This window comes from Lampris incognitus, chromosome 5, assembly GCF_029633865.1.
Source record: "Lampris incognitus isolate fLamInc1 chromosome 5, fLamInc1.hap2, whole genome shotgun sequence".
NCBI lineage: Eukaryota > Metazoa > Chordata > Actinopteri > Lampriformes > Lampridae > Lampris > Lampris incognitus.
In genome coordinates, this window is record NC_079215.1 from 69,439,526 (window position 1) to 69,467,295 (window position 27,770).

Genomic DNA, 27,770 nt, shown 5'->3' on the forward strand with positions numbered 1-27,770 from the left:
TGATGCTTCTACAGTCTGATGTAACATGAATCTACTGTAACATGTTCACAGGTCATGTGATCAGGAGGTGATGCTTCTACAGTCCGATGTAACATGAATGTACTGTAACAAGTTCACAGGTCATGTAATCAGGAGGTGATGCTTCTACAGTCCGATGTAACATGAATGTACTGTAACAAGTTCACAGGTCATGTGATCAGGAGGTGATGCTTCTACAGTCTGATGTAACATGAATGTACTGTAACAAGTTCACAGGTCATGTGATCAGGAGGTGATGCTTCTACAGTCTGATGTAACATGAACGTACTGTAACAAGTTCACAGGTCATGTGATCAGGAGGTGATGCTTCTACAGTCCGATGTAGCATGAACGTACTGTAACAAGTTCACAGGTCATGTCATCAGGAGGTGATGCTTCTACAGTCCGATGTAACATGAATGTACTGTAACAAGTTCACAAGTCATGTCATCAGGAGGTGATGCTTCTACAGTCTGATGTAACATGAATGTACTGTAACAAGTTCACAGGTCATGTCATCAGGAGGTGATGCTTCTACAGTCTGATGTAACATGAATCTACTGTAACAAGTTCACAGGTCATGTGATCAGGAGGTGATGCTTCTACAGTCTGATGTAACATGAATGTACTGTAACAAGTTCACAGGTCATGTCATCAGGAGGTGATGCTTCTACAGTCTGATGTAACATGAATGTACTGTAACAAGTTCACAGGTCATGTCATCAGGAGGTGATGCTTCTACAGTCTGATGTAACATGAATATACTGTAACAAGTTCACAGGTCATGTCATCAGGAGGTGATGCTTCTACAGTCTGATGTAACATGAATGTACTGTAACAAGTTCACAGGTCATGTCATCAGGAGGTGATGCTTCTACAGTCTGATGTAACATGAACGTACTATAACAAGTTCACAGGTCATGTCATCAGGAGGTGATGCTTCTACAGTCTGATGTAACATGAATGTACTGTAACAAGTTCACAGGTCATGTCATCAGGAGGTGATGCTTCTACAGTCTGATGTAACATGAACGTACTGTAACAAGTTCACAGGTCATGTCATCAGGAGGTGATGCTTCTACAGTCCGATGTAACATGAATGTACTGTAACAAGTTCACAGGTCATGTCATCAGGAGGTGATGCTTCTACAGTCTGATGTAACATGAATGCACTGTAACAAGTTCACAGGTCATGTCATCAGGAGGTGATGCTTCTACAGTCTGATGTAACATGAATGTACTGTAACAAGTTCACAGGTCATGTCATCAGGAGGTGATGCTTCTACAGTCTGATGTAACATGAACGTACTGTAACAAGTTCACAGGTCATGTCATCAGGAGGTGATGCTTCTACAGACCGATGTAACATGAATGTACTGTAACAAGTCTACAATCCATTCAGTTGAAGATACAGATGATTCTGATAACCAAACATCCTAATTGGCTAAGTTCAGCTGCATTATGGGTATGAGTGATTAAAAATAATAAAGCAATATGAAATAAAATAATAATTACTCCTAATTAATTATCATATCATAATGACTGATGATGATGATTTTACACTATCTGTTGTTTTAAATCATTGTATACCACAGCTTTGTGTGATTTTATAATAATAATAATAATAATAAAAAAATTAATTAAACTTATATAGCACTTTTCTAACACTCAAAGTCGCTTTACAATAAATGGTGTGAAACAAGACAACAGATAAACATAATGCAGACATGCAGGGGTGGATGGAAAGGGGGCTATGAGAGGGCGAAGTGGCAGCCACACATGACGCCAGCAGTACTCTCCCACTTAAACACATACACATTTTATGACGTCTCATATGTTGATGCTTATTCTTAACTGTTCTGTAAGGAGTCCTTGGGTGATTTGAAAGGCACCCACAAATAAAATGTATTATTATTATCATCATTATTATCACCATCATTATTATCATCATTATCATTATTATCCTTATTATCATCATCATTATTATTATTATCATTACCATTATTATCATCATCATTACTATTATCATAATTACATCATTATTATTATCATTATCATCATCAACATCATTATCATTCTATTCTCATCATTGTCATCCTCATTACTATCATCATTATCATCACCATTATTATCATCATTAGTATTATCATTATTATTATCATTATTATTAACAATGATAATAGACATGCTGGTGACTCAGTGACAGAGTGGCAGGGGGACAAGGCGGTGACTCAGTGACAGAGTGGCTGGGGGACAAGGCGGTGACTCAGTGACAGAGTGGCTGGGGGACAAGGCGGTGACTCAGTGACAGAGTGACTGGGGGACAAGGCATGTGGACGGAGTCTCACCCTGCAGGGGAAACTGAAGAGTTTCAGAAAGCCGAAGTCGTCTCCAGTTGCCAGCAGCTTGCGGTCTTTACTGAGACATGCAGCATTGACGAAACTCAGCGCTGGCCAGATCCCCTCACAGGTCACACCTAGAACAGAGGTCCAGGTGGCCCAGTCCACCTTCTCAAACTGGATCAAACACACACACACACACACACACACACACACACACACACACACACACACACACACACACACACACACACCAGTCCTGTGATTCATCATGTAGTATGTCTTTGTATCTTAAGGTATACAATGACATTTCTTGATGAATTAAAATCTAATGGACCTGGTGTGATGATAGGGTGTGTGTTGGGATGTTGCATGCTGGGTGATATCGGGTGTGTGTTGGGATGTTGCATGCCGGGTGATATCGGGTGTGTGTTGGCATGGTGCTTGCTGGGTGATATCGGGTGTGTGTTGGGATGGTGCTGGCTGGGTGATATTGGTTGTGTGTTGGGATGGTGCATGCTGGGTAATATCGTGTGTGTGTTGGCATGGTGCTTGCTGGGTTATATCGGGTGTGTGTTAGAATGGTGCTTGCTGGGTGATATCGGGTGTGTGCTGGCATGGTGCTTGCTGGGTGATATCGGGTGTGTGCTGGCATGGTGCTTGCTGGGTAATATTGGGTGTGTGCTGGCATGGTGCTTGCTGGGTGATATCGGTTGTGTGTTGGCATGGTGCTTGCCGGGTTATATCGGGTGTGTGTTAGAATGGTGCTTGCTGGGTGATATCGGGTGTGTGCGGCATGGTGCTTGCCGGGTGATATCGGTGTGTGTTGGCCTGGTGCATGCTGGGTGATATCGGGTGTGTGTTGGGATGGTGCTTGCTAGGTGATATCGGGTGTGTGTTGGCATGGTGCTTGCTGGGTGATATCATGTGTGTGTTGGCATGGTGCTTGCTGGGTGATATCGGGTGTGTGTTGGCATGGTGCTTGCTGGGTGATATCGGGTGTGTGCGGCATGGTGCTTGCCGGGTGATATCGGTGTGTGTTGGCCTGGTGCTTGCTGGGTGATATCGGGTGTGTGTTGGGATGGTGCTTGCTAGGTGATATCGGGTGTGTGTTGGCATGGTGCATGCTGGGTGATATCATGTGTGTGTTGGCATGGTGCTTGCTGGGTGATATCGGGTGTGTGTTGGCATGGTGCTTGCTGGGTGATATCGGGTGTGTGTTGGGATGCTGCATGCTGGGTGATATCGGGTGCTTGCTGGATGCTTGCTGGGTGATATCGGGTGCTTGCTGGATGCTTGCTGGGTAATACCAGGTGTCTTGGGATGTTGCTTGCTGGGTGATATCGGGTGTGTTTTGGCATGGGGGTTGCTGGGTGATATCGGGTGTGTGTTGGCATGGTGCTTGCTGGGTTATATCAGGTGTGTGTTGGCATGGTGCTTGCTGGGTGATATCGTGTGTGTTGGCATGGTGCTTGCTGGGTGATATCGGGTGTGTGTTGGGATGTTGCATGCTGGGTGATATCGGGTGCTTGCTGGATGCTTGCTGGGTAATATCAGGTGTGTTGGCATGGTGCTTGCTGGGTGATATCAGGTGTCACCCAGCATGCACCATTCCAACACACCCGATATCACCCAGCAAGCACCTGATATCACCCAGCAAGCACCCGATATCACCCAGCATGCACCATTCCAACACACACCCGATATGTGTGTTGGAATGGTGCATGCTGGGTGATATGGGGTGTGTTGGACAGGTGCATGCTGGGTGATATGGGATGTGTTGGAATGGTTTATGCTGGGTGATATGGGGTGTGTTGGAATGGTGCATGCTGGGTGATATGGGGTTTGTTGGAATGGTGCATGCTGGGTGATAAGGGGTGCTTGCTGGGTGGTTCCAGTGATGCAGTACTGATCACTGAAACAAACAATCAGTGTCAGTTCAGTCATAATTACAATCAGTAACTATTATCACCATTATTATTATCATCATTATTCATGTGGGGTCAAGTAAGAGCGGTTCAGCAAGGCTCTTCTTGTCCAGAGCCAAACTGACCCATGACTTTTGACCTGAGCTATGACCTCTGACCTCTGTGACTTTGATGATTTGCTTTCTTCCTCGCGGAGCCTCAAAGAAGAGCTGCTCTTTGGATCCAGTGTTGACCTGCAGCAGTTTCCCTGAGGAGAAATGTCAAGAAGAAACACACACAAAACACACACACACACACACACACACACCACATTTAACACTTACACAGAATGAACTGTTAAAACTACCTATAAAAAGTGTGACCTCATATCGTCCAAAGTGTTGGTTGTGAACAAGGTGTGTACTCCAGTTAGTATGTCACCTACTGGTAGCGCTGAAGTTCTGCCCCCTACTGGTCACTCCCGCTACATGCTAAATGTGGCTTCATAAATATCAGCTCACTGTGTACCACAGCCTTACTAATACATGATGTGGTTCTGAAACAGCTTCTATATGACTGGTTATGTGAAACATGGCTGAGACCAGATGGCTTCCTGCCCCTGAATGCATCTTTCACTGTGGTAACTGACTCTGTTCAACATCTCACTACAGACCTAAATGTGGCCCTCTCTAGTCTCCTCCATTCAGCTGCACCTCTCACTACCAGAGCTAGGCAACTAAGGAGGCCTACACCCTGGTTTAATGAGACATGTGCTTACTACCAGAGCTAGGCAACTAAGGAGGCCTACACCCTGGTTTAATGAGACATGTGCTTACTACCAGAGCTAGGCGACTAAAGAGGCCTACACCCTGGTTTAATGATGAGACACGTGCTCTGACTACCAGAGCTAGGCGACTAAAGAGGCCTACACCCTGGTTTAATAATGAGACATGTGCTCTCACTACCAGAGCTAGACGACTAAAGAGGCCTACAACCTGGTTTAACAACAAGACATGTGCTCTCACTACCAGAGCTAGGCGACTTAAGAGGCCTACACCCTGGTTTAATGATGAGACATGGGCTCTCACTACCAGAGCTAGGCAACTAAAGAGACCTACACCCTGGTTTAATGATGAGACACGTGCTCTCACTACCAGAGCTAGGCGACTAAAGAGACCTACACCCTGGTTTAATGATGAGACATGTGCTCTTACTAGCAGAGCTAGGCAACTAAAGAGACCTACACCCTGGTTTAATGATGAGACACGTGCTCTCACTACCAGAGCTAGGCAACTACAGAGGCCTACACCCTGGTTTAATGACAAGACACATGCTCTACACAGGCCTGCAGGAGACTGGAGCTAAATGGTGAAAATCAAAATTGGAAGTTTTTTACCTATCGTGGCATGAGTGTTTACTGAACACAAACATGTGAGCATGAGTGTTTACTGAAATACAAACGTGCAAAAACAGCGCATCTCTCTCACTTAATCAATATTAATAAAAATAACCCCAGATTTCTCTTCAACACTGTAATCTTAGTATGTCTACTGCTACGGTTCACATATTGCATATTACATGTGACATATTTCCTTGCATATTGCACAATGTGTACAATTTAAAATGTAAAAGTTGCTATTTATTTATGGAACTGATGATAGTGCATACTGTTGGTGGAGTGTATATGCTGTATATGCTATGCCATGTGTGTATATGCTGTGCTATATATACATATATATATATATGCAGAATATGTGTATATGCTGATCTCATATCAATGATGTTGTTTAGTATTGTTAGTATTAATGTTAGGTTTAGTATTGTTAGTATTAGGTTTAGTATTGTCCTGATCCCGACGTGACTGACCTCTACTATCTATCTATCGACCTCTGTTACTCTACCCTGTTGATGTCTTTTTTTTAAACTCTTTGCTTCTATCTAAACTTGAATTTCCCTTCAGGGATGAAAAAAGGTTCCATCCATCCATTATCCAAGCCACTTATCCCAATTGGGGTCATGGGGATGCTGGAGCCTATTCCAGCAGTCATTGGGCGGCAGGCAGGGAGACACCCTGGACAGGCCACCAGACCATCACAGGGCCGACACATTCACATCCAGGGACAATTTAGTATGGCCGATTCACCTGACCTACATGTCTTTTAGATTGTGGGAGGAAACCGGAGCACCCAGAGGAAACCCATGCAGACACGGGGAGAACATGCAAACTCCACACAGAGGACGACCCGGGATGACCACCAAGGTTGGACAACCCCGGGGTTCGAACCCAGAACCTTCTTGTTGTGAGGTGACCGCGCTAACCACTGCGCCACCATGACTCAGTGCAGAGAATGTATCAGGTAATACTGCATGGAAATTCTCTGGCGTTAAATATGGCATACATCAGGGCTCAGTTCTCAGTCCTCTACTTTTCTCTCTTTACACTTCACTTCTTGGCCAAATTATAGCCTATCTGTCTGCCTTTCTGTCTGTCTGTCTACCTGCCTGCCTGCCTGTCTGCCTGTCTGTCTGTCTGTCTGGCTGTCTTTCTGTCTGTGTGTTAGTGTAAATAAGGCGTCAGCCACGTGAGTAACATTGAACCAGAAGACATGCATGTTATGGTTAGTATTCCTGTCTGTGTCCCTGACTGAGGCATGTTAAGAAGAACTGGAGTTGGTTCCTGGGTGCTGCAGGGCGGCTGCCCACTGCTTTCAGTGAATGTGTTGGGATGGGTTAAATGCAGAGGATGAATTTCCCCATGGGGATTAATAAAGTATACCTTATCTAATTCTAGTTTACAATCTCCTCAACTACAGTCAACAGAGAACTGTTTGGAGAATGGCGTCTGTACTGTTACTCATCTTCATGTTATTCTGTAGTCCTTACAGACTAGAGGATAGGCTAAATATCTGGACAGAGTCTATTTTATAGTAATGATATTTTACCCCGCGTGTCCCAGTCGATATGAGTGATGTAGCTGTTGGCACCTTTACAGATGCCAACCCTCTTACTGGTCAGAACATTATAGATGTCCACAAAGGAATCATGGGAGGCCACAGCAAGGTACTTCCCTGCATCTGAAACAAAGGCAGACCAGGTTACCACATTAGATACTGGCTCAACCAGGGTAGTGATTTAGCTAGCAGCACCATCTTCTGTCTCTATTAGGTTAATGGTTCGGTGATATGCACTACATACATGGCTGAGTGAAGTTATTGATTTTCTGGCTGTGCTTTCTGCTACTGCTTGAAGACTGCTGGAAACTTGTTTAGTGTGGCATTTTTAATGATTTTTTTTTTTAAAAAGCTGAAACAGTTTTAGTAAAAATGCTAAGTTCCAAGTGATGTCAGGAAAATGTAGCAGAGGACATTTTACAGTTATACCATTTTTATACCATTGCCAGGTACTGCTTTCCACCACCAGATGACTGCTGGTCTTCCTGATTGTGCATTACAAATCCTCCATCATCATGGTACATCATGACTGTTCAAGTCTACAAACATCTGTTGTAACGAGATTGGAAATGACCTGAAGTCAAGATGTAATTTAACAGCAAGAGAAACATGACTGGACACTTGACTGTCTACACCGACACTGACCCGTGATGCGGACGTCAGCTTTTATTCAAAGTCAGAATTTGGCCTTTCCTTCGGGAATAACACAATAGCAGTAGCGACGGTGATCATTTAATACAACTGGTGTTTCTCTGGTACTGTATGCTACTGGATTAGCAGCTCACTGTGACAGCACCACCTAAAGACAGCTTCCTGCTGGACAGGCAGTCTGGCATTAATACACACACCAATGTGTTTCATCTCTTTTCTCCTAATGAAGTTTGATCTGGCATCCACAGGAAACCAGAACTACAGCCACAGTAGGTCCAGTATGGCACTGGTCCTGTACCAGTGTATGGATCAAGTATGGAACCAATCCTGTACCAGCGTATGGGTCCGGTATGGACCTGGTCCTGTACCAGCGTATGGGTCCAGTATGGAACTGGTCCTATACCAGTGTATGGGTCCAGTATGGAACTGGTCCTGTACCAGTGTATGGGTCCGGTATGGACCTGGTCCTGTACCAGTGTATGGGTCCAGTATAGAACTGGTCCTGTACCAGTGTACGGTGTTGACTACTAAACTTGTTCTGAATAAACACGACGTTTATCTTCAGTGAAACCGACTTTATTCACTCCATTTCTTCGCGATACCAAGCGACCAGCAACTTGCTCTCGGCATCCGCACCACCACAACTGCGCATGACAAGAGACTCCCGCCTAGAAGGGGCAATACACTGCACATGCATAACCTGACCAGAAGGGGAGCTGTCCTCCATTACATTAACTAAATAGGGATGCATAGAGATAACAACATGTTAACAATCTCATTCTCTTTTTTTAAAGAAATAAACAGAAAACAAAAAAAATGAAATTCACAGCGTGAATTATGGAACATACATTTCCAGAGAAATCAACATGTCATGGAAACATTTGAGAACAAAATCAATTGTCCATCCAACACCCTTTTAACCCGGGTCCCATTCTCCTTTCTTTGTGAGACAGTCAGCGAGTTGAGTTTTCGTGTCTGACCAAAGAAAATCATCTACATGACATGCAAGCACCCCAGTGACCTTACATTGCTCATCCAACCAATAAAATATTGCTGGATCCACCTGAGACACTCTACCACCAGTAGTCTGCATGATTTCCTTCACTTTGTTGTACCAATATAGTGATGCGTCTGCAAGTCCATAAACACATTTCTTAAGTTTCCATACAACATGTTCACAGCCTGCTTCTGTAGGGGGGCGGATATAAATATCCCTGGATAGCTCCATACCCTGTAAAAATGCCGATTTGATGTCCATAGAATGCACTTCCCACTGGTTTTGACATATCACTGATAACATAAGTCTAAGTGAATCAGTAGCACATGTAGGGGAATCCTTTTGTAGCTCTTGAATATTTATCTCTTCAAAACCTCTGGCAACCAGTCGTGCTTTAGGCACAATACCCTTAGGTGTTTCTTTAAGACTACAAACCCATCTAGTAGAGATATATTTCTGACCTGCATCTTTAACTACCTCGAAGACATTATTATTGTGCCAGTTCTTTATTTCTTCCTGTTTAGCTGCATCAAATGAGATGTCTTTCGTTATAAGTACATCAGCTTCTCTGTCTGTTTCTATGTGGAGATTATCAACTTCTGAGATATCAACTGATACCTTCTGCCCATCACTTCCATTATTCTCTAGATGTTGCATGTTATACCATGTTTTATATTTCCCTGTAGCTTTGCCTGCTCTCCCCAAGACTCTTGCTCTAAGTAGAGTATTGTCACCTCTGTTCATATATGTTACAGTCTGTCCTGTTTTTAAACTCATACCTGCAGAGGGGACAGGATTATCATGTGCATTAGGCTTATGGGCCATTTCAGTTTGTGCAACATTACTTTCAGGTAACTCATTCTCTCTATTTTGTTCACTGGCTAAATCATCAGCTACATTGTTTATACCTTGTTCATCATTTCCTGTTTCTGTGTCTTGTTCATCATTTACTGTTTCAGCATCATTTTCATTTTGTACCATTTGTTCTTCGTTAACCCTTGTGTTCACCTTGGAAAGTCTAGAGTGATGTACTCGCACTAAGATTCCACCATGCCTTACAAAAACAACAGCTCCATCCTGACCAATAACAATTCCTGGTCCTTTCCACTCATTACATTCAGCTCGTTTGTAATACACCTTGTCACCCATGTCATATTTTTCATCTGTAGCTCTGAGCTGTTTACGTAGTGCTCGTCTTATCCTTTCTGAGCACTCTGCTTCAGCGAATGCTTTTCTAGCAGCATGTAGGGCCGAAATGTGCTCTCCTACTCTAGCACTCATAGTAGTACCCTCTACTGCGGGTGGTTTATCAACCAGTACAGAAGGAAGGTTAGGATTCAAACCATACACAAGTTGACGTGGACTGTAGCCGTGCACATTATGCATACTGTTCTTAGCCATAAGAGCCCAGTCCAGGGCCGTTTCCCAGTCACAGCCACTTTCTCGCCTGACCTTCAGAATGATGTCGGTGAGGGTCTGATTATGCCTCTCCATTAGTCCGTTGCTCCAGGGACTGTATCCCGCTGTTGTTTTCGTCTCAATGTTAAAGTTCTCAGCCATATCACGGAACTCTGCATTATTGAATTCTCCTCCGTTATCGCTGTAGAGCCTCTGGGGGGCGCTGTGGATTCCTATCCATGTATGAAGAAATGACTTGACGATCTCTGAGGACTTCTTGGTTTTTACAATGCTTCCTGCGCTGAACCTTGTGAATTGATCAATGATGTGGAGGTACCATACCCCTGGTTCCAACTCATGCAAATCTACTGCCACCGTTTCATTAAACGTTGAAGCAAGAGGCAAGCCCACAGCAGGCTTTGGCTTCGTCTTGCTGTATCTCTGGCAAATGTCACAGTCCTGTACTATGTGCTGCAAAATCGTGTCACACTCTGTGTCTTTATTTCCAGAGCTATGGATGAGCCGCTGTAGCCTCTCGGCGGAGGCGTGACCGAACTGTTTATGCAATTTCAGAAGAACTTTGTGTTTCTCATTTGCGGTCATATTTTCTGTGACTGTGATGACCTCATCTTCATTCAGGCTGTTCTCTGGAGCCGTCAGTGCTTCAGTTTCTATTGGCTTTGTTTCTGTGCTCTTGTCTCTGATATCTATACAATAGTGTCCCGAGCTGGTTAATTCAAGAGGGATATTTTGATTAAACATCACAGCACTATCATTCTCCATATCCAAAATGGTCCCTGCCCTTTTCAGTGAAGTCTTACTCAGAAGCAGTGGGATATCAGCTTTAACTACTTCAGTTTCCACTTGACATTTTGTCTGTCCTATTTTTGCAGGCAGTTTCAGTATTTTGGAGGAATGTACTATATTCCCATCTCCAAAGCGAAATGGTCTGCTGCTTGGAATTTCACTTTGCGCTATCTGGTTCACTTGGCTTAGACTGAGGTCTGCGACAAAATTTTCCAACCACTTTTCTCCGCATACTGTGCGGGTACATGCAGTATCAATGATAGCTGTCCCTAACGACTCAGTCAGAAAGATCTCTGATGCTGATTCAGACAGCGAGGCTTTGGTAAACAATGTGTCCTCTACTTTTGCTGGCTCGCTATTCTTGTGGGGACAGTCCTTGGCCCAATGGAACGTGCTCTGACATACAGCACATTTTGATCGCCTACCGAACCTATCCAGTGGGTTAGTACCTTGTAACGGTGGCTTTTGTTGTCCAACCTGTGTTGTCTGTGACTCTTGTCCAGCTTGCTGCACAACGTTACTTGTTCGTTTAAATCTTCCTCGCGAGCGCTGCTCTGTGTAGAACACTTCATCTTTTACTTGTATGCCATTAGTCGCGTCGACTTGTATTTTCCCTCCAAAAATCCTCTTGAGCGCGGACTTCATTGCCGCAAACGTTAGGTCCGTACATGCTGTCAGCGCCATTTGCCTATTTTTCTCGTCTAGACAAGCCGTATCCAAAAGTTTAAAAGCTAATACGGCATCGGGAAGAGTCATATCATACTTTTTCATTCTATTGTATCGCTGCTCAAAGTCAATCACATAGTCCGCCATGGACACAGAACTGTCCTTCTTGATACAGTCAAAATACGAATAAGCATCGTAAGCGCGGTCCCTCTCTTCTTTGAGAAACATTCCATCTAGTTTTGCAATTAAAACGTCCATACCCCCATCTGTATTCAAGTCTGCAGCGGGTATTTCCATGGCGATATCCCTTGCCCTTCCTTCAAGCCCCAGGACGACAGCAAGGGCCTGTTTCTTCTTATCCAGCTCAGTAACGAGCTTCCACATAGCAAATTCATTTTTCCAACTCTCGTACGGTCGGGACTCATCGAACTTCGGTGGAACTTTGTAGCTAGCAGAAGCCATTTTCTGCTAACCATCCTCTGCTACCAATGTTGACTACTAAACTTGTTCTGAATAAACACGACGTTTATCTTCAGTGAAACCGACTTTATTCACTCCATTTCTTCGCGATACCAAGCGACCAGCAACTTGCTCTCGGCATCCGCACCACCACAACTGCGCATGACAAGAGACTCCCGCCTAGAAGGGGCAATACACTGCACATGCATAACCTGACCAGAAGGGGAGCTGTCCTCCATTACATTAACTAAATAGGGATGCATAGAGATAACAACATGTTAACATACGGGTCCAGTAGGAGCATGGTTGTGGTACCTTGGGAGAAGCGGATGTCAGAGATAAGGTCCTTTCTGTGGTGAAAGGTCACCATGTCCTCCAGAGTGTCGGCGTTTACCACCAGGAAGCTGCCATCATTCAAACCCACAGCCAACACCTTTCCATCAGGTGAGAATGCACAACATCGCCCGCCTGGACACAGATATAGACACACACACACACACACACACACACACACACACAATGCAAACTATTTGTAGAAAAAACAGTGGTCAGGAACAGCATAAGGAAAGTCTCAAATTGAAAAAAAAAAGTATGTCAGTTGATCCATCAATACAGAATCAACACTTCACAAGCCACTTTAACTTCTGAGAATGCCTTCCTGCAAAATGCACACATGCAAACTGACAACACAAATACTGGTTGTTATGTACAAAGCAAGAGATTTGTGCAAAAGGTGAAAACGTGTATTCACAAATTAGTATCTATTTGTTCAAATAACCCCCCCCCCTTTTTCTCCCCAATTATATCCGTCCAATTACCCCACTCTTCCGAGCCATCCTGGTCTCTGCTCCACCCCCTCTGCTGATCCGGGGAGGGCTGCAGACTACCACATGCCTCCTCTGATACATGTGGAGTCGCCAGCCGCGTCTTTTCACCTGACAGTGAGGAGTTTCACCAGGGGGACGTAGCACGTGGGAGGGTCACGCTATTCCCCCCAGTTCCCCCTCCCCCCGAACAAGCACCCTGACCGACCAGAGGAGGCGCTAGTGCAGCGACCAGGACACATGCCCACATCCAGCTTCCCACCCGCAGACACGGCCAATTGTGCCTGTAGAGACACCCAACCAAGCTGGAGGTATCTCGGGGATTCGAACCGCCGATCCCCATGTTGGTAGGCAACAGAATAGACCGCCAGGCCACCCGCACGCCCATGTTCAAATGATTTTACAGTAATTTGAATGAGCATTTACTGGACAACAGCTGAGAGGGGTTTGTTAGTGGCCAGTAAAACATGTCAGTGAAGTATCAGAATACGTCCTGTATCACCGACACTCCTCTGTCTCCATGCTCTCCTCCCGTTCACTTCTGTCACCAGACTGTACTGGAATTCCACCATGTCGTTTGTTATAATTAAATACTTAAACTCCGCTACTGGATCCATGAAGTTCTCATCATGACAGTTCTACATGATTACCTTTTGATTTTAACGTGTCTGGGTTTGAGTTCAGTAGAAGTCCAGGAAAACCAGCTCAAAGGGAAAGGTCTAACTCGAAACTCTTGGTTCAAAGGTCACATGGTGTGACCTGTGTGCATCTGGCCTCAGGTTTAATTCCCACTGACCTTTCTTCAGCTTGCGGACGGCGACCATGCGGTGGTTGTTGGAGAGTTCCCAGATCCGCAGGGTTTTATCATCACTCACCGTGGCACAGATGGGCAGCAGGGGGTGAGCAGCAAGACCCCACACCTCCCCTTCCATATGACCCTGCACACACACACAAATGCCAGAAGTGATAAAAAAGGAAGAGGAGGCCGGTAGGGAAGCAGAGAAGAAAGCAGAGAAGAGAAGAGTGGAGAAGAGAAGAGTGGAGGACAGACAGGTAGTGGAGAGAAGAGTGGAGGAGAGAAGAGCGGAGGACAGACAGGTAGTGGAGGGAAGAGTGGAGGAGAGAAGAGCGGAGGACAGAGGTAGTGGAGAGAAGAGTGGAGGAGAGAAGAGCGGAGGACAGACAGGTAGTGGAGGGAAGAGTGGAGAGAAGAGCGGAGGACAGAGGTAGTGGAGAGAAGAGTGGAGGAGAGAAGAGCGGAGGACAGACAGGTAGTGGAGGGAAGAGTGGAGGAGAGAAGAGCGGAGGACAGAGGTAGTGGAGAGAAGAGTGGAGGAGAGAAGAGCGGAGGACAGACAGGTAGTGGAGAGAAGCGTGGAGGAGAGAGGAGTGGAGGACAGACAGGTAGTGAAGAGAAGAGTGGAGGAGAGAGGAGCAGAGGACAGACAGGTAGTGGAGAGAAGAGTGGAGGAGAGAAGAGCGGAGGACAGACAGGTAGTGGAGAGAAGAGTGGAGGAGAGAGGAGCGGAGGACAGACAGGTGGTGGAGAGAAGAGTGGAGGAGAGAGGAGCGGAAGACAGACAGGTAGTGGAGAGAAGAGCGGAGAACAGACAGGTGGTGGAGAGAGAAGAGTGGAGGAGAGAAGAACGGAGGACAGACAGGTAGTGGAGAGAAGAGTGGAGAACAGACAGGTAGTGGAGAGAGAAGAGTGGAGGAGAGAAGAACGGAGGACAGATAGGTAGTGGAGAGAAGAGTGGAGGAGAGAAGAGTGGAGAACAGACAGGTAGTGGAGAGAGAAGAGTGGAGGAGAGAAGAACGGAGGACAGACAGGTAGTGGAGAGAAGAGTGGAGGAGAGAGGAGCGGAGGACAGACAGGTAGTGGAGAGAAGAGTGGAGAACAGAAAGGTAGTGGAGAGAAGAGTGGAGAACAGACAGGTAGTGCAGAGAAGAGCGGAGAACAGACAGGTGGTGGAGAGAGAAGAGTGGAGGAGAGAAGAGCGGAGGACAGACAGGTAGTGGAGAGAAGAGTGGAGGAGAGAAGAGCGGAGGACAGACAGTTAGTGGAGAGAAGAGTGGAGGAGAGAGGAGCGGAGGACAGACAGGTAGTGGAGAGAAGAGTGGAGAACAGACAGGTAGTGGAGAGAAGAGCGGAGAACAGACAGGTAGTGGAGAGAAGAGCGGAGAACAGAAAGGTGGTGGAGAGAGAAGAGTAGAGGAGAGAGGAGCGGAGGACAGACAGGTGGTGGAGAGAAGAGCGGAGAACAGACAGGTGGTGGAGAGAGAAGAGTGGAGGAGAGAAGAACGGAGGACAGACAGGTAGTGGAGAGAAGAGTGGAGAACAGACAGGTAGTGCAGAGAAGAGCGGAGAACAGACAGGTGGTGGAGAGAGAAGAGTGGAGGAGAGAAGAGCGGAGGACAGACAGGTAGTGGAGAGAAGAGTGGAGGAGAGAAGAGCGGAGGACAGACAGTTAGTGGAGAGAAGAGTGGAGGAGAGAGGAGCGGAGGACAGACAGGTAGTGGAGAGAAGAGTGGAGAACAGACAGGTAGTGGAGAGAAGAGCGGAGAACAGACAGGTAGTGGAGAGAAGAGCGGAGAACAGAAAGGTGGTGGAGAGAGAAGAGTAGAGGAGAGAGGAGCGGAGGACAGACAGGTGGTGGAGAGAAGAGCGGAGAACAGACAGGTGGTGGAGAGAGAAGAGTGGAGGAGAGAAGAACGGAGGACAGACAGGTAGTGGAGAGAAGAGTGGAGGAGAGAAGAGCGGAGGACAGACAGGTAGTGGAGAGAAGAGTGGAGGAGAGAGGAGCGGAGGACAGACAGGTAGTGGAGAGAAGAGTGGAGGAGAGAGGAGCGGAGGACAGACAGGTAGTGGAGACAAGAGCGGAGAACAGACATGTAGTGGAGAGAAGAGCGGAGAACAGACAGGTGGTGGAGAGAGAAGAGTGGAGGAGAGAGGAGCGGAGGACAGAGAGTAGTGGAGAGAAGAGTGGAGGAGAGAGGAGCGAAGGACAGACAGGTAGTGGAGAGAAGAGCGGAGAACAGACAGGTAGTGGAGAAGAGCGGAGGACAGACAGGTGGTGGAGAGAGGAGCGGAGGACAGACAGGTGGTGGAGAGAGGAGCGGAGGACAGACAGGTGGTGGAGAGAGAAGAGTGGAGGAGAGAGGAGCGGAGGACAGACAGGTGGTGGAGAGAGAGATGTGAAAACAGACGGGTGCCTTTTCTCTCTGCTTACCTGAACCAACAGGGTCATCGGTCCGCTTTTATCCACCTCTAAAATCTCTCCATTCTTTGTCCCCACCAGGATGTGACCATGTCCCAGCGTGATGGCCCGGATGGATGGATTGTCCTCCAACAACAAACCTGAGTCCCACCCAAAGAAAGAAAGAATGAGGGAAAGAAAGAAAGAAAGATGAATAGAAAGAAGCGTTCAGCTATAGATCCCACTTAAAATTAGAAAATGATCTAGTTGCATTGTGGGTTCCCAGTGGCTTGTTGTGCTAGCAACACTTTCGTCTAAGAGACAGAGAACAGCGTTTATCCTCATCAGTCGTGGGTTTTCATGGAAAGAGTGACACAAAAGGGATTTTTTGACAATCAAACCCTCCTGCAGTGATATCATCATGTCAAGACTTCACAGCAGAGACCAGACACCCACCTGTCAATCAGCTGCACCGAACCAGTGCAAAAAAACCTGGACACAATGAGGAGGCTGTAAGAGTACAACTCACACACACACACACACACACACAAACACACACGCGCTTGCTTGCTGGTAGTCCATCGAGTCCGATGATGACGTCCCTCCTCGATGACTGTAGAGTCCAGTTCTTGATCGACAAGTGTTATTGCACGTGGGGCATATGAAGTGTGAGTTAGTGGGGACAGGCATGGTTGTGTGTCTCCTTAGTCCTTTCTGTGGTTGTTTTTTCACATTCCTGTCCATTTCCAGCTGCTCTACACCTCTGTGGCAGATCCCCTGCCAGTTCGCAAGGTTAATGGCAGCTTATTCCAGTCTCAAGGGGTCAATACGATACTTCTTCAGCCAAGTTTTTAGCTGGTCCTTGTATCTTCTTCTGACCATCTGCGGACCGGTGGTCCAGATGAAGTTGTCCATACAGAAATTGACATAGCAGGCGTTCTTGAGGCATCCTGATGACATGCCCAAGCCAGTGCAGTTGGTGTTCAGTGACCGTGGCTTCTGTGCTCTTGCAGTTTGTCCTAGCAACAATCTCGGTATGGGTAACACGGTCACGCCCCGTGATCCCCATGATTCGCTGCAGACACCTTATGTGGAACCGCTCCAGCAACTTTACATGGTGGCTGTATGTGACCCAGGCTTCAAAACTGTATAGGAGAGTTGTGATGTAGACGGTTTTGTAAACGGCAATCTTGGTGCGCAGGTGGATGTGTTTGTTTTGGAAGACCTTACGTTGGAGTTTGCCGAAGGCTAGAGGCTTGTTTGATTCTATAATGAGTTTGTGATCAGTGCTGCAGCCCTCAGAAAGGATGCTGCCCAAGTATTTGAAAGATAAAGCAACTGAGAGTGGCTGGTGGTCTATAGTGAAGACAGGCATAGTGGGTGGGGGGTTGGACCTCTATTGGCATAACGCCTCAGTCTCGGTGTTGTTGACTGATAGACTCAGCCTGCTGTAAGCATTCACAACTGCGGCAAGGATGGTTTGCAGGTCTTCTGGTGTGTCAGCAACAGCAGTGCAGTCGTCAGCATACTGCAGCCCAAGGACCTGCACTGCTGACACCTTGGTGGTTGCCTGGAGCCTTCTGATGTTGAAGAGGTTTCCATCTAGCCAAAAGTCTATTGTGATCCCACTACTGCCTTCCAGATGTTTATGAAAAGGTTTTGTGACACATAGGAGGTAAATGTTGAAGAGTACCAGTGCTAACACACAGCCTGCCTCACTCCAGTGCATACATTAAAGGGCACCGATTCCTGTCCTCCTATGGCCACCCGTGCCACCATCCCATCATGGTACTGTGATAGAAGGTTCACAAATTTGCTTGGACAGCCAAACTTTCTCAGGATTTTCTGAAGTAGCTCTCGATTCACAGTGTCAAGAGCTTTGGAGAGGTCGGCAAAGGCCATGAAAAGGTCCTGATGTTGTTCGCGGTACTTTTCGTGTAGCTGCCTTAGAGTGAAAATCATATCCACAGTACTCCTGTTCTTCCTGACACTGCACTGTGATTCTGGCAGCAGATGTTCTGTCAAGTGCATCACCATCCTGCATAGGATGACCTTTGCTAGGACCTTGCCTGCAACAGCTAGTAGGGATATGCCATGACTGTTGCTGCAGATGGACTTGTCACTCCTGTTTTTATACAGGGTGACAATTTTAGCATTCCTCCATTGTTCAGGCACACTCTCCTGGTCCAAGACCTGCAGGATGTACTGATAGATTATTCTGGTGCACAAGTATCCTCCTTGTTTCAGGAGTTCTGCTGAGATACCATCACTGCCAGGGGACTTATTGTTCTTGAGGAGGCTGATGGCTGCAAGTACTTCTTGAAAAGTTGGTGAGTTGTCAAGGTCTGGGATGGGCGGACAAATTGTCAGCTCTTCCAGGATGGATTGGTCGGTTGGTGAGTGCTGGTTAAGTACGGCTTCAAAATGTTCAGCCCACCTCGCCAGGATCCGCTTTTGGTCTTTCAGGGTTGTCAGTCGTCCGCTGACTTTAAGGGTGTGATAGAACAGTTCCTAGGGCCATATGTATATAGTCTTTATAGAATTGTAGAAGTTGTGCATATCATTTCTGTCAGTATATGATTGAATCTCATGAGCTTTTTTCACCCACCATGTATTTTGCAAAGTGCGCAAGGTTGCATGTACCTTCTTATGTGCTGTTTGCCAGCAGGGCTGTGATAGTGTAAGAGTTCTCGTCGAACCAGTCCTGATGTTTTCTGGCTCTGTAGTCTATAGTGTCAATTGCAGCTTGATGTAGCAATGAGGTTAAGGAAGTCCATTTCTGATCAGTGGAGTTGTCAGAACTCAATGGTCTCAAACTCTAGTGTCATCATGCCTACAGAGCAACGGAACACATTCTGTGCTGCGGCTGACTTCAATTTAGCACGGTTCAGTTGCTTTTTATGGATTTCTTGAGATGCTGTGTGGGGCGCACTTTGATGTGCAGCTTGGTCAGGATCAGGCAGTGATCCGTCCAGCATTCTGCAGCTCTCATGGCCTAGGTCAGCAAGACATAGCTAGTGTCCGTACATCTTGTTATGATATAATCACTCAGGTGCCAGTGTTTAGATCGTGGCTCCATCCAGGATGTTTTGTATTTGGTCTTCTGCTGAAATAGTGTGTTCATAATGGTGTGATCATGCTCTGCACAGAGTGTTAGCAGCCCATTTGCATTAACCTGACTGACCCCATGCCTACCCAGTACTCCATTCCATATACCATTGTTCTTTCCCACCCTAGCATTAAAGTCTCCCAGAAGAAGGATGTTGTCCTTTTTTGGGATATGATGAAGGGCTTCATCTAGTTGCTGGTAGAAGTTGTCCTTCACACTGTTGTCAGATGGTAGTGTTGGCATATATGCATATGCACTTAACAGAGTGGCATAGCGTGCCTTTGCTAGGGGGGTACAGAGGGTCGTTAGCCTCTCACTTAATCCGGTGGATGTTTCAGTGAGGCTGGGTAGAATGCTGTTCTTGACTGCCAGTCCAACACCATGCTGTTGTTGTCCACCAGGGGGATAGCCTCTCCAGAAAAAGGTATACCCTCCTCCTTCCTCTCTCAGGGAGCCTTTACCCAGGAGCCTGGTTTCATTGAGAGTAGGGATGTCCACATTGTAGCGTCTCAGTTCCTCAGCAATCAGCACAGTCCTTCGATGTGGTCTGTTACCATCATTATCAAGGAGAGTCCTAACATTCCATGCTGCCAATTTGAACGGGATAATTTTCTTGTTTTTTACCGCAGGATGGAATTCCCGGTAGGTGTGGTAACCTACCTAGGTGGTTGGTTGAGTGGACAATTTTTAGGCCACCTTTTCTAGGCCCCTCCCCAATTGGAGTGAGCAGTGTGGTCCCTAAATAGGGCTGCTCAGTCACATGGGGGTCTGCCAAAAGCAGCTGCCACTCATTCACAGCTGCTAGTGACCACATACCCCGTGCCGCTGATGTGCATGGCTCTGACTAGGAGCTCCCAAGCCAGTCTACCCTGCTCCCATCACCAGATACCCAAATGCTACCAGACTTCAACCGGATACGAGGCCAGACACTGTACACCGTGGTCAGAGCTCGAGACCTACACAAGGAAGTTTTTATAGTGCCACAGAGGGTGTGCAGTCCTCAGTAGCTCTGTCTTTGCCAAGACAGGTTGGTCTCGGTGGAAGGATGTCTACCCAGGACAACCAGTCACCCGTCATGACTGCAGAAGGCTGCCAGAAACTCCAGACTGTTGAAGAACCAACTAATGTGTACTGCCAAACATGGTGCTTTTCTCTCAGGGTGTGCTCCCCTAGCCTTTGTTTCAATAGACTTCCCACAAGGCAGTGGGGCAGTGGTTGGCCATGAACAGCCTCTGGGGACCACTGCAGCTCGGAGATCCCCTACCAAGTTTGCCTGAGGCCGTGAGGCGCCCAGTTACTGGGTGTGGCCACGAGGAGGCCTGGCAGGGTCTCGAAGGAGAGGCTATGTACTGGTGGGGGAAGGCTTACGCACTGAGCTGCTTCCTTGGTCACCACAAGGGCTAGCCAGCGGCAGCAAGCTGCAAGTCAGAGGTTAAAAAAGCAGGCGGTAAGCAAGCATGCATCGTTCCTCTACCTACTGCACTAGACGCATCACATCACCCTTTATGAAACACACACACACACACACACACACACACACACACACACATGCACACACACGCACACACCGGCCTGTGGCGACAGAGTACCTTTGGAAGACGGGGAGAGTGCTGCCCTCTTGATGGCATATGTCTTCAAACATCTTTCAAACATGTCGTCCCAAAGCTCCACGATGCCATCCTTTCCTCCAGTCACAAAACCCTGGACAATAGAAACACAGAGGAGACTCTACTTTGTATACTGGATAATAGGTGTATGTTTGGGTATCTGAGATAGTTAAGGCAGGTCAAGATTCTGTAGGTTAGGATATTTAGAACATGTACAGATAGCTAGGACAGCTGTGATAGATCAGGATGATTATGATCATTTAGGGTGAAGAGGACAGTTAGAATAGGTTATGATAGTGATGTCAGGTTGGGATGATAATGTCAGGTTAAGATAGTTAAGCCAGGTTATGATGGTTGAATCAGGTTAGGGTGGTTATGTCGGGTTATGTCACGTGAATATTGTTTGGTTAGGGGGCCCTGCCTTGTCCAGGGAGCACATGGTGAAGACGGGGCCGTCGTGAGCCTTGATGGTTTTGACCAGCGTGGTGTCTCTCCAGATGTAGACGTCTCCGTTGGTGGCCCCAGAGAAGACCAGCTCCTCTGAACGGCCGTAACATGCTGACATCATGGTCTCTTGCTTCCCGAGGCTTCCAAAGATGCCCCTTTTAAAAGTCAGACCACCACCTGGAGGTGACAAACCAGCAGAAGAATTCTGACACTGACTGACTGGCTGGGAAACATTGATGATGACATCCATGTTCTTCACAAAATACTGCTGAGGTGTCTAGTGGAGTTTAGACTTTAACCAGTTAACTCATATGTATCTGCTGGATGTTGGACTTAGAGGAAACCAACATTCAAATGAATGGGGGTTATTTATCCATTTATTCTGACTGGAACCTTCATACTCCATTCTGACTGGAACCTCTAGATTTTTCCACATTTCAAATAAAATTCAGATAACGGTCAAGAAGATGCCAAAACAGTGCACCAGCTGATTGAAGAGACGAGAAGGACAACAGCTGTCTAAGAGTAAACCAGTGGTGATTCTGTATATGGTGGGAGTGTTGGAACAGTTGAGACATATATTTTCCGAAACACCGCATCTCAGTTTCTTTCAAACCCAAAAATACACTGCACCAGAAGATGGTCCACCCCAAGGATCAGGTCCCCTGGCACAAACAGAGCAATATAGTGTAGCTGTTAAGTGCCAGGAGGATTGCTGTGACTTGTACGTTGGGGAGACTAAACAGATGCTGGCCAAGATGATGACACAACACAGGAGAGCTAATACGTCAGTCCAGGACTCCACAGTCTACACCATCTACAGACCAGGACTCCACAGTCTACACCATCTATAGATCAGGACTCCACAGTCTACACCATCTACAGACCAGGACTCCACAGTCTACACCATCTACAGATCAGGACTCCACAGTCTACACCATTTACAGGCCAGTGGCCACTCTTAAAGGGATGAGGATGTGCACATCCTTGATAGGGAGGAACGCTGGTTTGAACGGGGAGTCAAAAGAGGTCATCTATGTGAAGAGGGAACGACCATCCCTGAACCAAGGGGGGGGGGTCTAAGAGTACATCTGTCACCATCTTACAATGCTGTGATTGCAAGTATTCCCAAATCCTTTGTGAATAGTACACATGGCCATTGTAACTCTAGTTAACGGTCATGGCAATTGCATATGAAACTTGTGTTTGGTTTGGGTCATTATGCCGCTGTATTGTTTATAAGGGTGGGGACACCTGCAGTCACTGTATTGTTTATAAGGGTGGGGTACCTGCAGTCACTGTATTGTTTATAAGGGTGGGGTACCTGCAGTCACTGTATTGTTTATAAGGGTCGGGTACCTGCAGTCACTGTATTGTTTATAAGGGTGGGGTACCTGCAGTCACTGTATTGTTTATAAGGGTGGGGACACCTGCAGTCACTGTACTGTTTATAAGGGTGAGGTATCTGCAGTCACTGTATTGTTTATAAGGGTGGGGACCCCTGCAGTCAGGTGAGACTGAAGAGGTCACTTAGATGATCAAATCAAATCAAATCAATTTTATTTGTATAGCCCAATATCACAAATTACAAATGTGCCTCTGTGGGCTTAACAGCAACACAACATCCTGTCCTTAGACCCTCTCATCGGATGAGGAACACCTCCCTAAAAAAACCCTTTAACAGGGAGAAACAATAGGAAGAAACCTCAGGGAGAGCAACAGCGGAGGGATCTCTCTCCCAAGACGGACAGCGTGCAATGGATGTTGTGTTCACGCAATTTACATAATACAACATTGAAAGAGGATAACAGAATTATAATGGACATGACATTTATGAAGAACATGATGCACAGGATGCCAAGCAGTGTCCACATGCCAACGGAGCAGTCCAGGACCCAAGCCACGCGACCAGCATTATCATGTAAAAAATGAAAAACTTATGTGAGGAGTGGAAGGGCAGGCAGCATCCAAATGGTGGCCACCATCACCATGGACACCTGGGAGGAGAACCGTCTGCACATGCACGCAAGAGAGACTCACATGACACCATTCAAACACAGAAAAAGAGAAAGGAGAAGACATCATTCAGAGAGACACAAAGGACATGTTAGAGAAGAGAACAGTTTGCAATAGTCATTAGCCATAATCAATTAAGTCATCAATTAGTCATAAACTATACTCAGTAATCTATACTCTATAATCTATAGCATAACAGTGGTTGGTAAATTCATTGAGACAGATACCAACCCGCCATGTAGTAAAGGTTGTGAAGCACTCAACTTAAAGGCAACAAATTGTAAGCTAAGGCAAAAAGATGAGTTTTAAGTTTGGATTTAAAGGACTCAACAGACTCTGATGGTCTGATGGCAGCAGGCAGGTTATTCCACAACAAGGGAGCCCGATAGGAAAAGGCCCTGCTGCCACCAGCTGACTTCTTTTTAACTTTGGGTACACACAGTAGCCCTGTATTTTGAGAACGAAGTGCTCGAGATGGCATGTAAGGTTTAAGGAGATCAGACAGGTAGGATGGAGCAAGCCCATTTAGGATTTTATAAGTCAGCAGAAGCACCTTGTATTCTGATCTAACATGGATAGGGAGCCAATGAAGGGAGGCAAGAATTGGTGTAATATGGTCAAATTTCCTAGTTTTTGTTAGGATTCTAGCAGCAGCATGCTGAACCATCTGAAGACTTTTAGTACAAGAATGTGGCAGACCTGAGAACAGAACATTGCAGTAATCAAGTCTGGATGAAACAAATGCATGTATTAGAATCTCTGCGTCAGCCATGGAGAGAAAAGACCGAATTTTAGCTATGTTACGTAAGTGAAAAAAGGCAGTCTTGGTGATTTCTTTAATGTGCTTATCAAAGGAAAGGCTGGGATCAAACGTAACACCAAGATTTTTGGCTGCCACACTTTGTGAAACCACAGAGTTGTCGATTATTATCGTTACTTGATCAAATTGGTGTCTGTGTCTAGCAGGGCCAATGACCAGCATCTCGGTTTTATCTGAATTTAAAAGCAGAAAGTTAAGTGACATCCAGTTTTTCACAGTAGCCAAGCAGGCTTCTAAGTTAGTGATTTGAGTATGATCATCAGCCCTTATAGGCACATACAGCTGAGTATCGTCAGCATAGCAATGGAAATTTATTCCATAACTGCGTATAATTTGGCCAAGAGGTGTAATGTAAAGAGAGAAAAGTAGAGGGCCAAGTACTGAGCCCTGAGGCACACCATATTTAACGTCAGAAAATTTTGATATATTATTATTATAGCAGACACAATGTGTTCTTCCGGATAAATAGGACTTAAGCCAAGACAGAGCTAAGCCAGAGACACTAAAATTACAATTTAATCTATCTAAACGTATACAGTGATCAATGGTGTCAAAGGCTGCACTGAGGTCCAGTAGCAGAAGCACAGAAGTGGAATCAGAATTGATAGCCAGTAGAAGATCATTTACCACTCTGGTCAGAGCAGTTTCAGTGGAGTGACAGGGCCTGCAAGCCGACTGAAAGGTTCATATAGATGGTTTTCTTTTATATGGGTCAAAAGTTGTTGATACACAACTCTCTCTAGTACTTTAGAGGAGAATGGAAGATTAGAGACTGGTCGATAGTTATTAAGAGACCCTGGATCAAGGTGCGGTTTTTTAAGTAGAGGTTTAACCACAGCTGTCTTAAAACTGCTGGGAACAATACAAATAGTAAGAGATAAATTAACGATGTCTAGCACTGTAGGTCCAAGAGAAGGCCAGAGGTCTTTAAAAAGTTTTGCTGGTAAGGGATCAAGTAGGCAAGCAGTTGGTTTAGAAGCTGACACGAACTTAGTCAAAGTATCAAGAGAGATAGTCTCAAAAGCTGTAATAACTGGAACTGTCAGTGACTCATTGTGTAGATATGAATTTAGTATGACAGGATCTGCAGGAGTAGATGGAGTTGAAGAACTAATTTTGTTTAAGATCTCATCAACCTTATTGCAGAAAAAATCTAGAAATTCATGGGCTGTGAATGGTGAGCAGCTAATAGATGACTGCTTTTTAGTAAGTTTGGATACAGTGTCAAAGAGAAATCTGGGGTTATGTTTATTAATATTTATTAAGTGAGAAAGATACGATGTTTTTGCAGTAGATAAAGCACGCTTGTATTTCAATAAACACTCATGCCACCATAGGTAAAAAGCTTCCAATTTTGATTTTCGCCATTTACGTTCCAGTCTCCTGCAGGTCCTCTTAAGAGCACGTGTCTCATCATTAAACCAGGGTGTAGAACTCTTTAGTCGCCTAGCTCTGGTAGTGAGAGGGGCAACTGAATCGAGGAGACTAGAGAGGGCCACATTTAAGTCACTAGTGAGATTTTCAACAGAGTTATTTACCACAGTGAAAGGAGCCAAGACTTCAGGCAGCTGCTGGCCAAATGCAGCTACAGTGGAGGGACCAATATGGCGAGTGGCAATTACATCTGTGCTGACATTAACTGGACACGCCAATAATGCTTCAGATTTGATGAGAAAATGATCAGACACAGCAGATGTGGTTGGTATGATGATGAAACGTATCTGTCAATAAACGTCGTGTCCAGATGAACTGATTCAACATCAGCATCAAAGAACACAAACATGAGCCCTCCGCCTCGCTCTCTATCTGATCCCTGATATGAATGAGTAGCCTACACATTTGACAAGGGTGAAAAGAAATATCAGTCTCGGCCATCTCCCATCAGGCTGCTACAGCCTACTCTCACTGGAGACATGCGTCATTCAACCAATCCCAAATGGCAATCACTCCGTGAACAGACTGGTAAATAACACTTTATGGAAGGGGGGTACTGGCGTGGAAAAAATACTAAGACTAGATGATATGAAAACAGAACCACATCCATTTTATAAGCCCAGTATGTAGGAGCAGAAGCAGCGAAAACATACACTACCGTTCAAAAGTTTGGGATCACCCAAACAATTTTGTGTTTTCCATGAAAAGTCACACTTATTCACCACCATATGTTGTGAAATGAATAGAAAATAGAGTCAAGACATTGACAAGGTTAGAAATAATGATTTGTATTTGAAATAAGATTTTTTTACATCAAACTTTGCTTTCGTCAAAGAATCCTCCATTTGCAGCAATTACAGCATTGCAGACCTTTGGCATTCTAGCTGTTAATTTGTTGAGGTAATCTGGAGAAATTGCACCCCACGCTTCCAGAAGCAGCTCCCACAAGTTGATTGGTTGGATGGGCACTTCTTTGAGCAGACTGAGTTTCTGGAGCATCACATTTGTGGGGTCAATTAAACGCTCAAAATGGCCAGAAAAAGAGAACTTTCATCTGAAACTCGACAGTCTATTCTTGTTCTTAGAAATGAAGGCTATTCCATGCGAGAAATTGCTAAGAAATTGAAGATTTCCTACACCGGTGTGTACTACTCCCTTCAGAGGACAGCACAAACAGGCTCTAACCAGAGTAGAAAAAGAAGTGGGAGGCCGCGTTGCACAACTGAGCAAGAAGATAAGTACATTAGAGTCTCTAGTTTGAGAAACAGACACCTCACAGGTCCCCAACTGGCATCTTCATTAAATAGTACCTGTTAGAGCCTGTTTGTGCTGTCCTCTGAAGGGAGTAGTACACACCGGTGTAGGAAATCTTCAATTTCTTAGCAATTTCTCGCATGGAATAGCCTTCATTTCTAAGAACAAGAATAGACTGTCGAGTTTCAGATGAAAGTTCTCTTTTTCTGGCCATTTTGAGCGTTTAATTGACCCCACAAATGTGATGCTCCAGAAACTCAATCTGCTCAAAGAAGTGCCCATCCAACCAATCCAACTTGTGGGAGCTGCTTCTGGAAGCGTGGGGTGCAATTTCTCCAGATTACCTCAACAAATTAACAGCTAGAATGCCAAAGGTCTGCAATGCTGTAATTGCTGCAAATGGAGGATTCTTTGACGAAAGCAAAGTTTGATGTAAAAAAAATCTTATTTCAAATACAAATCATTATTTCTAACCTTGTCAATGTCTTGACTCTATTTTCTATTCATTTCACAACATATGGTGGTGAATAAGTGTGACTTTTCATGGAAAACACGAAATTGTTTGGGTGATCCCAAACTTTTGAACGGTAGTGTATGTCCAAATACAATTCCTGTCTGCCAATCAGGCAAGACAAATGAATGAACAGGCGATACCTTTCAGATGCACTTATACACAACCACGAAAAAAGACAAAAATGTGCCCGATCCCCTCCCTCATCTGGCTAATATCCTACTAGTAGCCTACATATTTCATCCATCATATCCTAATCTAACCGAGAATATGGGAGGGAGCAAACAGATTGTCGATGTAGACTAGACTCGCTGCTGTGCAAGTAAAGCACCCATCCACATTAACCATCCAAACGGGT

The 27,770-nt window shown here is 45.6% G+C and overlaps 1 protein-coding gene across 3 annotated transcripts in view; it reads right to left on the reverse strand.

Moving 5' to 3' along the window:
- The window catches only part of eml6 (EMAP like 6), a 133,432-nt gene that overhangs the window by 43,332 nt on the left and 62,330 nt on the right, over positions 1 to 27,770 (reverse strand). For all 3 annotated transcript variants that reach the window (XM_056279933.1, XM_056279932.1, XM_056279934.1), the window contains exons 18-25: positions 21,352 to 21,554; positions 20,913 to 21,024; positions 16,248 to 16,375; positions 13,814 to 13,955; positions 12,509 to 12,661; positions 7,207 to 7,338; positions 4,444 to 4,532; positions 2,367 to 2,534 (exon numbers count right to left, since the gene is read on the reverse strand). In XM_056279933.1, the coding sequence (XP_056135908.1) occupies positions 2,367 to 2,534; positions 4,444 to 4,532; positions 7,207 to 7,338; positions 12,509 to 12,661; positions 13,814 to 13,955; positions 16,248 to 16,375; positions 20,913 to 21,024; positions 21,352 to 21,554 (1,127 nt within the window). The remainder of the gene's footprint in view (positions 1 to 2,366; positions 2,535 to 4,443; positions 4,533 to 7,206; positions 7,339 to 12,508; positions 12,662 to 13,813; positions 13,956 to 16,247; positions 16,376 to 20,912; positions 21,025 to 21,351; positions 21,555 to 27,770) is intronic.